This window comes from Melanaphis sacchari, unplaced genomic scaffold (assembly GCF_002803265.2).
Source record: "Melanaphis sacchari strain LSU unplaced genomic scaffold, SCAv2.0 Contig27_pilon_pilon, whole genome shotgun sequence".
Classification (NCBI taxonomy): domain Eukaryota; kingdom Metazoa; phylum Arthropoda; class Insecta; order Hemiptera; family Aphididae; genus Melanaphis; species Melanaphis sacchari.
In genome coordinates, this window is record NW_020271152.1 from 1,492,741 (window position 1) to 1,506,519 (window position 13,779).

Below are 13,779 nucleotides of genomic sequence, written 5' to 3' on the forward strand. Positions count from 1 at the left end.
GAGAAACATCTCATTAAAATGATAGCTAATAACAATTCAATCATATAGTATTCATATAATAATATTATGGTTAAAAATAAAAAAAAACTTATTTGTAAGAAACTCATCATATCTACTATCAACAGGTGCAAATAACGTTTAAAAATTGAAATAATTATATTTTCTTCACAAGCGTATCTATTACTTATTAGTTATTAGTGTTATTATCATACATATAGGAACATATACCTATATTACTATATAATGTATTAATCAATAAATAATTTATCATCAACGTACGATTGACGTTATAATTTATAAATATTCAGCTATGGTAAAAACGAACCAATATCGACCAATGGGAGGAATTTTATTCGTACTTTTGGAATAATAATCACGTAAAAGGTACTTATGTACAGAAGAATAAAACAAAACATAAAAAAAAAAAAAAAAATAATTCGATTAATGGATTTATTGAGATGAATAAGAGTTAGCAGCAAACACGTTCAATAATAATACATCATCAGTGGAATTGCGTTGTAAACATGCGTGTGTTGGTTTATTTGCAACGACCAACAGTGCATTTGGATTATGATAAGTAATAAGTAATAACTAACGGGAAAATAATTATATTAAATTTGATGGCCTTCATTACTATTTAATATTATTAATTTATATTTTTTTATATTTTGTATAAAATGCACTCTGTAGATAGAAATTTTGTTTTCCGTGTTCTTCAACGGCGAATCTAATTAACTGTTATTAAAACAACATTGTTTTACATGTACACAGTCTGATGAGTGATGCGTCAAAAGAACGGTTATTTGTCGTTTTGGTATTTAATATTTATACTGGCATTTATATTACGATAAATGCCAGACAATCATACGATTATTAAGTGAAAAACGAAAATATTTTTATTTTCTCTCAATAAAACGTAACATTGAGGTATTGTATAATATAATGATATATTATTAAATATAGCTATTGCCATACGATTACAACGGTATAAAAAGGAACACTATTAGCCACTTAGATCAACTGGTACGCGACATTAAAAATAAAATACACTTTTCTTTGATACGCCTCTCCCTTCTCGCGATCATTAGAGAATAAAATAATTGGCAATTTCTCCATTCATTATATGTATATGTTATATATAGAAATATTGCCACTGCCAGAATTTCAAAAGGAATATAATAATTATTATTATACATTAGCTCTCTCGGGGTAAACGTCATTCAGTAATAGCAAGTAAAATATAACCTCTGTATATTGTCAATAATATAATGTCGTTTGATTTAATAATGAAAGGTTTCTTCGATTTACGTTTTACCACCGAAATTACACGTTGAAGCCCTAGCAAACTATTTAACGTATATAAAAACAGCGGAAATGCGTCCCTAAAATGAAACGTTGCAAAGATTGAAAACTGCCATAAAATATTGTCAAAGGGAACAGATTTTATATGATTTTTCATAACAGTAACGTGATGTCTGTATCGAAACAGAGTTAGGGTGTAAGACAACCGATTATGAGAGTATATAAGATCACCGCAGCGGCGGCGTTATCCAGACCGGAAAAATACATCAAAAGAATCTACTTGAAACCGGACGAGTAACATTGAATGCTGTGAAGGAAAGCTGTGGAAATATGTAATATCGGTGTAGCCGTAGTGCCTCACTCCTCGAGGGACGTTATAAATAAAACACTGCACACTGATAACTCATATATAATATATATATATATACATAAATGTGATCATATAGGCACCTATATCATTGGCGTCGCCGAAGACTTAAAAGCAATGCGCGAGTACAGAAAATATAAAACTTTAACTTAACTTTATCTACACCAAACGTACACACGCCAACCGTCATTCAACGTTACTGCCGACAGACCATTCCTCCCTTCCTCATTCCATCCACCACTTTATACGAAAAGTATTCGTTTTTACACCAATTCGTGTGTGTGTGTGTGTATAGCTGCATGCAACCGAACAGGGTTTGGTAAAGCTATATATAATATATATAATAATAATATAGGAGTATATAGAAGTATAAAAAGGGTTTTATTGATCCGAGGGACGCGTGCAGTGCGAACGGATGACTGTCACTTTTAGCCCTCTAGCATGAGCCTTTCACCGTCTCCGTTATTATATACGTTCGTCCGTTAAACCACGTGACGGATAGCATACGAGTTAAAATCCGGCTTATTTGCACAAAATACCGTTTTCATCCCTATACCGCCAGCCAACGTTGTTTCATATCTTTCCTGCAGCTATTTCGTATTGTTCGTTTATACTTATATACATAATATCTCTATTGATGTGCTTAACTATTTTTCGAGTATAATATAATGTAAGAACATATATAGATATATAATTAAATAGGTATATAAATATACATTATGGTCTTCTGACAACTACAATTATTAATAGGATACTGCAGGAGTATATTTTTTAATTTCCAAAAAAAATTTTAATTTTATACTTTCATTGTCACTTTATCGTATACATGATAGATGACTGTAATTTAATAAATAAATGATTGATAAAAAATATAATATGTCTCACAATTTTCCGATAAACCGCGTGTTAGATTATTGTTAAACTTAATTCTAGGATTGTATTAACTTTCCAACAAGTTGTTGCGGGACTCTCGAGTGACTTTGGAGTGTGTATAAATGTACCTTTATATAAATATATATATAAAGGCGAAGGGACTGTAGCACACAAATACGGTCTACCTACAATGTCGGAATCGGTTTTTTAGCGTCTATATATATTTATATAAAAAGCCGTTGGACAATAATTGTAAACAAAGATATTTGATCGCGTGAAATGTTATTTTCTCCCTATCCTCTTTTGTTGGGTTCGTAATTGCTTTTTGAAGTGCGTTACTGGAAAATCATTCGAGATCTGAGTGTTTAGAGCCTTCATCAGCCGTTTCGAGGGTTCACTGCATACTACTTCTGGTCGAGGACTACGATACGAGAAGTGTGCAAATTATAATTACAGAGCGATTATCTCCTGCACCCTTCGTCTGTCGTTACGCATACACAACGTGCGAAAATCATATTGTTTAGACAACTGTCGGTTGAATGGTCCTTAATTAAATTTTTCGACAAACGAGTCAATTTCGTTATAAGTTTTTTTTATTGGAAGAATTCGAATTAAAATTCGTTGTCGAGGGAATTGAACGCAGTCCCTGCGGTGGCAGTGTTAGCACGATAGAGCACGTCATGCACGAGCATTGTGGCAACACGGTGTGGGTGAAGTGGTGGGAGGGTATTGCCGAGTGACGAGTGTTTGACAGCTGAAACGCGCGAGGGTCGATTCTATTTCTGAAATTATTCCATTCCCCCATTTTTGTGTCCCCTTTCGTGCGGGCCACACGAAAACAGTACAAGGAAATATGTCACGTTCGGGTGTTTGCGCCTTGCGAAGGGATGAATATATATATATTGTAACACGTTACACATCCCTGATACTACCCGCCCGCCTATTCGTCATCAGGGCCATCGGACCGATAAATCGGTCCAACGACGTTCTTGTCCGGACGTGTCACGAAAAAAACAAATCCGAAACGTGTTTTGCCTTTTTTTGACAGCCGTAATGGCCGTGTTGAGCAATCTATGATTGCCAACGTCTCTTATTGCAGGGTCGAAAACCCTAAAGTCGTAAACAAAATAACCTTTATAATATTTTGGTTTGAAATTAATGGAGAGAAAGAAGGTTGCAACAACGGCTTTTTTCTTCTAAAATATTTATTATTTTTGCTACAATAAAAGAAACAATAAAATATATAATATATTATATTTATATATTCAACTTAATTAAATAACAATAATTTATTTAAAACACTCATGACTTTTAAGGCTTTCGTTGACTGTTGTTTATAAAATAAATATTGAAAATAAAATAAATTATAAAAGAAAAAACGTTAAATAATTTTAGTATGAAATTCAAAACAAGTTCCTAGAATTTAAACTTCAGACAGTTTTATATTGTGAGTAAATTAATCCGAAATGTTCTACATAAAAACCCGAGTAGAACCGGTTGTGTTATTTATTAATATTCATTATTCAATACATATTTCAATAGGCAATATTGGATTACGGTTTGCGGGCATACGATTGTATTTGTTATATATTTTATATAATTCAATTATTGAAGGTATACAGTATACACGTACTTATAATCGTAGTGATTATTTGTAAACATTTTACATATTGTTGTGTGTACATTTTACATACATACATATTTATATTTACCTACACGTATTTATGTATATTTGAAGATTTTGAACAAGAAATAACCATACTCGTAAGGTATTAAATACTTTAATATTTAATGAAAATGCACGTTTAAATTTTTCTATGTATAAACTATTATCATATTGCTGTTATACTATACCAAAAAAATATGATTAAGAAATTTAATAGCTTGATATAATTTGGATAAAAATACATACCTAAAAGTGTTTAACTCAAGTTCAACGGTTTCTGAAATACATCGATAGTTTCTATACACCTATATTCAATAGTTGACTCCATACGTGATATATTATCCAATAAAAGAATTTTTTGTTAACTGATATTTTAAGATAACACAATGCTAATTTTTACTTAATTCCCCACGATAATGATACAAAAATATTCAATTTAATCAAAAACTTCCAATATTGTCAATACTTATTGATTATATTTACTAAACTGTGCAGTAAAATTCGAAGGTCACCAATAATATCTAAATTTAATAGATCTTTTTTTTTTGTGACAAAGGCCTCCGTGTTTAAATTATTTATCTTTATTTCTTTTTCATTTTTTTTCTTTTGATAGCCATGCGTTGTCAACTGTTCTATTTTTACGCTTCATTGTCCGACCGCTTGTCACTAATTGTACCTACGCAGCAAAAACCCGCGGGACGCAGTTCTTGATTAATTCTCCTTCTACCCAACCACAAGATTGATCGATTCCCGGTCAAACGCGACAGGGATATTGCTCTTCGCTCGGCGTTCGTCCCTCTCGTTGAGTTTTGGACAAGAAAAGTCTGACGCACACCACCGCCACCGTTTGTCCGTCAACACGATCCATCAACGTCTGGCGACCCCTACTCGAAAAGCTTTTTTGGGGGAGGAGAAGAAGAGGTGCGGGAATATGATCGATAGCTCTTCCCACCGCGATTCCGCACCCCCATAAAAGCACGAGGATCGGCGGCCCGAGACTACCGTTGCACCCTATACCCCGCCAGCGTTCTATCGGAATCGATTTTATTATACGGTGCAGCGTGAAGAAGTTACCTAAAACCCAAACCCAAGGCGAACAGCAATTACGGCCGGTAACGAGATTCGTCTGACACGCGATACACTCCATCCACGCACTGCAACGATGCGACGCGCGGTGCGAAAGTTCTCCACCCCACTCTACCAACCACCACTGCTGCTTAGGGGACTTATAAAAGGATTACGAGACGAATTTCGTTACAGTTTATAGACGGCCATATTGGGCGCATAGAGTAATCCTTTTACTCGTACACGTTATTTACTGTATATACCTATAAGAACACGACTTTTGCTATGATAGATCGTCACTATGTGCAGTTATGACCCGTGTGCTGAAACGGTGTCATAGGTTAAACGCGAGGGTTATAATATATTCGATTAGTAATATACACATCATGTATAGATATATAAGTACAGTGAGATACGTTAATTCGATTATGCATAAAATATGGCCCGATAAATATTCCTTTCCCAAAATATACAACGCATTGGAATTCAAAATTTTAACCATATTATAAACAATGACACTAATTTAATAGACTTATTTTGTATTTTATGAAATGAAATGAACCTAAAATTCGAGACTCACGAGTGATTGTTTTTAATTTAACAAATGCAGTGATTATGTCAAATCATCACTTTAATAAATGTATTGCAGTACACATGTTATTTTACAAAAATACAAAAGTGTCTATGTCAACAATTCTACATTTTTTTTTATTATTGAATTTAAAACCAAAATGTATTTCTCAGCATAGACTTGTCAAATAAAAAAAACTATCGTTAAATCGGATCGTATTATATAATATTATCGTTAACAAGTATAGTATGTTATAAAGTTTAAAAATGAATTTAATTGTGACGTTTGATTTCGCATATTATAGGACATGAAATTGACGTACTTGAGTGAGTGCGTGTCAATAATATATATAATTTATCAAACTTAAATAATAATATATATATAAATATACTTTGATAAATTAAATATAAATGTGTGTACTGCGCGAGAATTCGACACGTAAACTTTGATATAAATTTGATTCAACAATATACTGTGCAGCAGTGTGTCGATAATCGATAATTGATAATACCTACGTGAAGTAGCGATATGGGTAGCTTAACAGGTAGACATACGGCGATATATACAAGACGAACATATTGTGGTACGAAGAGGAAAGGCGGCATAGATTTTATACACCATAATACACATATACATATGGTATCTAATATACAACGCGTATACTGAGTTGAACAAACAACAAAATAGATTTCTATTAAAAGTGATCTACAAAGAGGTCGGGACATAATGGTTTGTGGTGCTTTATTAAATGTTAAGTGTGCATCGAAATCCTGAACAGTTTGAAAATTAGAACAATCGACCCTTCTCTGAAACACCTCCATTGGAACGATTTTTATTTCACAAGACCACGCCGACGTTGTAAAAACAATGAAACATATATATATATATATATCATAATATATTTGAATTTATACTCATTAATTTTTTTGTATACATAATAATTGTCACGACGGTTTTCTTTTTTATTATTATTTTTTTTTGTTATATAAGTGACGAGAAATTCATTATTTAAATACACGCAGCGCGTGTAACCCTATGTTCACACAGTTTTGGAAACCCCTGCAGTCCCAATAACACGCGTGTGTTCGGTTTATAAGGCACACAAAAAGGGGTGTATGCTGTATATAATGCTATAATATAACATTAACGCACATACTGAGAGGGCTGTTGGACGTAACAGGGCAACAAGTGCGTTTACGCCGAATTAAAACTCCATCAATCATCCTGCAGCTCGGCCAACTGAAAAACCTTGAATTGGAGAATATAAATTGTAGTAAAGTAAAAACTGTATATAGCGTAAACTATAAAGTATAAAAAACTAATTATTGTCTATTTAATATCATATACCAAAGGGTTAATAATGCAGGAGTTGATAATCATGTAATGATTTTTTTTCAGTGGTCAACTGGTATATTTAAGTGTTTTCCTTGCGAAAAACACATCGATAACTATTATATTTACTAAATATTCAATTATATAATAAGTTTAACAATGATTAATTATTCTTTTGTTATTTTATTAGATATTAATATAACAATAGACTTGTTTGTTAAAATGTAGAGTATTGTTAAAATAATATAAATATTACTATAGTCGGAATTATATTAAGTTTTTATATAAAAAAAAAATGTAATTAACAAATATTGTTTTACCTCTATAGTTGGTGGTCATTATGAATAATAAACTAAAAAAAAAATCCTATACTTAGTAGAAGAAATTATTTGTTGAAAAGTGGTTGACCAAAAATTAGTTTTTTTTATGTTGTCAGAAGTACTTGGATCATTAATCTTATTTTTCAATAAGTGGCCATATGGTTTTTATGTATAGAATATAGTATATACGAACTCAAAATTTAAAATGACATTTAACGGTATTCTTTGCGATCTAACGAGTGGTTCAAAATTACAAAATATAAACTCAAAGTTATTTCTAGTTTTTGTGACATTAAATAATTGAAATTAATTAGTCACTATAAATATTGTATTGCAATATACTGAAACGTATTATTGTGATAGTATTCGGTAATTTTTTTTTTAATTAAACAATGAAATAATGTTTAATTATTTATTAAACTACTAACCGTTAACTAATTATATTTATCAAATAAACTAATAACTTTAAAATTTAGATCATTCTTTCTTATTAAAGTGTATCGTATAATATAAACTAAATTCAATCAACACAACAATGTTGAATCAAGAAATCGTTAAAAATTTAAAAAAAAAAACCGTAGGTATAAAAGAAAAACTTTCTGATTTTTTGAATACAAACAATAGATATTAGATGCCAAATTTAAAGTAAGAAATGTAGTTCAAGTTACACAAGTTTTACACAAAATAAAAGTTTTCTTTTAATATACTACTTGGTATACAACTTTATAAGAGTACAAAAAGTTTTATTAAATTTATTAGTTTTTAAAATCAGTAATCTGTAGATAATTGACTGATTTCATACTGAAGAAAAAATTAATATTTAAGTAAGTAGTATTCAATATAACAAAACAGCCGAATCCAAAGTTAAAATATAAGTTTATAATATACATATTATGTAATATTATGTTATACTAAAATAATTAATTTGTCATTGAAATATATTATATAATTTATTTTAAATATAGTCTTAAATGTTTACATAAATATATTTATATAAAAAGATTATTAAAAAATAAAAAAAAAATATCAAATAAAGTAACTTTAATTAGTTTTTGAACTAATTTGAAATTTTAAGGCCTCTAGCTATTAATAATTACATAAATACTTTAATTTAATAGAAATTAATATCTCAAGTTAAAATAATTTTACAAAATAAAAAACTAATAAATACTTCCAATCAATTTAATATTAAAGTATAACAATATCATAATTCATATTCATAACAAAGTAATATTTTAAGTATTGCAGTATTTTTAAAACAGGTATTATTTTTTTGTATTAACTATTAAGGTATATTATATTTAATAACTTTTATATTAAACTGTCATTTTTTGTATAATGTTTAAGTGAAAAAAAAATATTTTATTATTGATACTACAGTGTTGTATAAACAAAAAAAAAAGTTTAATTATTGCTTATGTACACTTATAAACAAAATCCTAGCAACATGATGCGACTATAATTTACAGAACAAATTGTTTATTTAGTTTTACATGTGTACGGAAACCTATTGTATTATAACAGTTTCGGCAATGGGTACCATACGTACTAAATGTTTTGGAATTCATAATATTGTCTTAACGTGGCGCCCCGCGGAGCACCATTTAGCCTTATAATAGTGTATATACACATTACACAATATACGACTAACGATATGTCGTAAACTATCAAATCCCTATAAAGATCCCTGTTAATGATGCCAATGACTTGACATATTTTATTGAGTATACGAGAAGGGACCAAATATAGGGTTCCTTTTTTTATTTTGAAAACAAAAAAATGACTAACCATTGTTAGTTATTTTAACGTTTTGGTAAAAATAGAGAGCTAAAATGAAGATAATGTTCTGATGGAATAAATTAAAATTTCAAATATTATAATTTATATATACACCATTTTAAGAACAGAGAAACTGTAAAAAATTAGAAGCAACAACGTCAACGTATACCGCTAGTCAATATTTATAGTACATTGGGTATTGCATTTTTACTTATTTTTTATGAGTCGTGAAATACTTTTGTAGTAGGATTTATTATAACGTTTATAATATAAAAAAAATAAAATAAACGTTATAATATAACGGCCGTCTGCGAATGACAAGACCGACGTTGTTGTGTCCTGGAAAAATTCATCCAGTACCCTAGACCGACGTCAAAAGCAATAATTTCCACCGTCGTTTTCCGTCCTCTCGTCGCATCCGCCGGGACGTCTTTATATCCGTAAACCAATAACACACAGAGCTCATAGTGTCCCCTATCCAGTCAAATCCCGTTATTCAGCTATTCTTTGGAATCACGAAATTAAATTAAATTCAACAGACCTTAATGGACGAACAGCGCAGATTATATGTTAGCCACTAATAATAATTATTAAATTGAAAAAATCCCTATTCCTACGTCGTTCGAAAAATTAGATAACAAAACAAATATGTTTATTTAATTTAAGTTCGTAATAGTTGAAATAAAAATAGTACGAAATTGATTATTCATACTTTTCCTCCTAATATGCATTATTTTTTATTAATGGTATACTTTGATTTAAAGACAATTTAAATTATATTGAATTTCAATCAATTCATATCGAAAACGTAAATATTTAAGTCAATGTTTGATTATATTTATATAATTGTAATAATATAATGCCTAGAAATAAATACATAATAACCGTACAATAATCACAATAATATATAATATATTATTATCTTAGAATAATTTTGCATGATACCTACTCAAATTACTTTAGTAACACATCTTATAAAATAATTTAATTATTAATATACTTTAAAAAAAAGTAAATCTATTATTTTTTTATCTTTATCAAATAAACAAATAAATGAATAATTTGTAAGAAAAAATGCAAACCTACTAGAATATAAAATTAAAGTATAAAATAATAATACAAATCAATAATGGAATTATTATTATTATTATGCTAAAAGGACTAATTTAAAAGCAAATGTTTTAAAAAGGCTTAATCGTATGATTTTCAGTAAAATTAAAATTAAAATAAACAATTACCTAGTTAATTTTTTTACATTTAGTTTTAAAAAACTATAGTACTTATACTTCAAACTAAAATATATAAGACAGAGTAAAATTTAGATGCATTCATCTAATACGAGTATCATATGGTTTTTAAATTTAATAATAGACCCCTAAAAATATATATGACATACATTGGTTGATTAGGTTACAAAAGATTTTACTATGAATTATTATTTTACAAGTTCATGAGGCATGTCTATATGAATAATCTCAGTCTGATTTCATCAGTCACTTTCATCAACATACATTAATTACCTTTTTTTGTTTATTTGCATTATGTCAGTATCGGATTTCGTTTTTTTTAACTTTTTCATTTCTCATCATGCACTAGGTTCCTATTGTAATTCAAGTAACTACAGTCTTTGAATATAGGGTTGAATATTATTCTAATATTTTTAACTCGTATTATTTCCATGTATTAATTAACTATAGAAATCTTGAAATATTTTGTTAAACCGAAATAAATAGTAAAAAAATACATTATTTCAATTCTTTTTTCAGAAACATTAGAATCATTTAGCAGTGAAGTTATAGCATTAAAATTGCATTTATACATTTAAAAAAATTGCACTGAAAACATTTATAAAAAATAAAAAAAAAGTAGTGATACAATATGATAATTAAATATATTTTACATTAAAATTAGATGACTAATATTTACATTATTGTAAAACTATTTATAGGCGTGTATATTATTTATATTTCAAAAGGATTTTTTTCTATTGATATTATATACTTTTATATTCTATTGAATAACCTAATATAAGAAGATTAAATTGATTTTCAATATGATACCTACATTAAATTTATTGTTATAGCATTATATTATAATTTCATTAGTTTTATTGGTGCTACTCTTATTATTTGTTATATAGACGAATACACGACAAAATTATGCTATAAAATATTAATATATATTCAAATATTTTATTTTCTATAAAAAAGTCCAATTTAAGGTAAATTGTATTCAAACACTTATTTTTATAATAATTTCGTTACACGAAATGTGTACATAATATTACAATTTTAGAATGTGATTAAATATAAAAAATATTAATAATGGGAAAATTTTACGAACCCATAGTATATATAATATACTATATAAGTGTTATATTTAAAACTGGAATAAATTATGTTAATAGCACATATTATATAGATTATAGACTACATTCAGTTGAAACTACTATTATTTAAAATATGAATATTAAAAAAAAAAATTGAATTTTTTTTTTTGTAATCTAAATAAAATAGTTTTCTAAACAATAACTAATAATGTAATAACTGTGTAGGAATTCAAAAATGTAATACGTACATATTTATATAGTTTATTTGTTTGGTTACAGTTTTATGTAAAAATTAATAAGTACACGCTAAATAATATTGATATTAATACGCAATTTTGCAGAAACAAAATATGTATATAAAAACTTAATTTATATATATATATATTAAACTCGATGCTTTATTCATTTGATCAACTGAGATAATATAATTTTACCTTTATTACACTTAAATTCTAGGAGGAGACTGCTAGTATGATTTCATAAAAAATTCTAAGAACTAATAAATAATTATTGTATTCTATAATATACTGGGATTTCAATTTTGTGATTCTATGAAAATCTTAGCTTGTCAGATGAGGAATTATCGTTGTTGACATGACATTTCCAAACATATTTTTTGAATTTCGATATCATTTTAACCGTTTTAAGTATACGAATTATTTAATATTATTATTACAAGACACATAATATTCAACGAACACAATATTTTCTACTGAACTATTAGTATTACCAACCATAGAGCCATATAGGTATCAACTATTATGATAAAATATCCTCGAAGATCATTTAGACCACCGTATCATGTGAGCAATGAGCATCAAATTACACATAGGTACCTATGATAATATAAAATAATAATATACGTAAATTTAAATATTATTGTACAGTGGTTATCTTAATTACGTTCCTATCTCTGTTTATAAAAACTTTAGATAATCTCAAAGTACAAAATTCACGATCGTATTTATTACGTATAATATTATATAAATATACATTAAATAGTATTCAAAAGAGTCCTTTTGCAAAGAATTAGCTTTTAAGCATGGCATACACATTATATTAGAAAAAAGATTACAACTCACAGTCTTCGGCTAAATTGGTGTTTTCGTCTATGAACGTGTTGGACCCCGTTACAGGATTCCACAACTGACTGTCAGACGACAGAAAAACGGCTGTCACCAGCAGCATTGACGCTGTCCACCCACTGCGAAACATCGTCACACAAAAATCGCACCCGTAAGTCTCGTCTAATAGTTAACAACAATGTTGTTGTCGTTGTTAATATTATAAGCCGTTTGGTAGTGTATTACGGTAATATTCACGTACAATGGCGCTATCGAAAATAATTGCGAAATATTAAAGTGTAACCGATATCAGATATTAGCGGAATAATTGCGAGACTGCAGAACAACCGGACGAAACGTCGCGCGAGCCGACGCGGAACAAATAACGAACGACCACAGCCATGCCGTGCGCGACTACGACTGAGGCGGCGGCCGTACGTCGCGAATGACGAACTACGAAGGGTCGCCCCGTCGCGCCCCCCCACCATCATCGTCACTACGTAAAACCTCTCCCCCGGCGCGCGGCAACTACTCGTTTTTCAATATCTATAATATATCATACATCTAAAAACACGACATATTATATACATTGTATATTATACAGTATATAGTATATACACGCATGTGACACCACACGGAAAATACTCGTCCTTAGAATATATCTCTACTATGCGAGTAGGTACTACAATATTTTGGTATGAAATTATAGGTGGTACACGTCCTATCTGGAATAAATTATTATAAAATATAATAGCTACTCACAATATTATAATAACATTTATCATTATGTTGTTGTACACGTGACTAATGTGTTTGCGCTTTAGAGTCCGGTGGTTTTGGGTTTTGTCTTTTCCCCCCTTTCTTTGGGCGTCTTACCATTTAAGTAAATGACGCGTGAGCATCGTTGGTACCTACGATATATTTTTGTGTGTGCTCGAAATGTCGAGATCTAACGTTTTGATTTGTTTTTTCTTACATGGGCGACCCTCGGTCGCGGGTTCATAATGTAGTAACGTCACATGATTATTATCGTTATTATTATTCTGTTGTCATTTTTATCGCTTGTCCTGGACGATAGATTTACGAGCCGGAATGTGATTTGTGAGTTTGA

At 29.3% G+C, this 13,779-nt stretch overlaps 1 protein-coding gene across 2 annotated transcripts in view; it reads right to left on the minus strand.

The window, feature by feature from the left end:
- The window catches only part of LOC112595403 (tyrosine-protein kinase transmembrane receptor Ror-like), a 65,592-nt gene extending 52,517 nt beyond the window's left edge, over positions 1-13,075 (minus strand). For both annotated transcript variants that reach the window (XM_025340588.1, XM_025340587.1), the window contains exon 1: positions 12,687-13,075. In XM_025340588.1, the coding sequence (XP_025196373.1) occupies positions 12,687-12,819 (133 nt within the window). In that variant the 5' untranslated portion in view covers positions 12,820-13,075. The remainder of the gene's footprint in view (positions 1-12,686) is intronic.
- Positions 13,076-13,779: the final 704 nt, after the last annotated feature.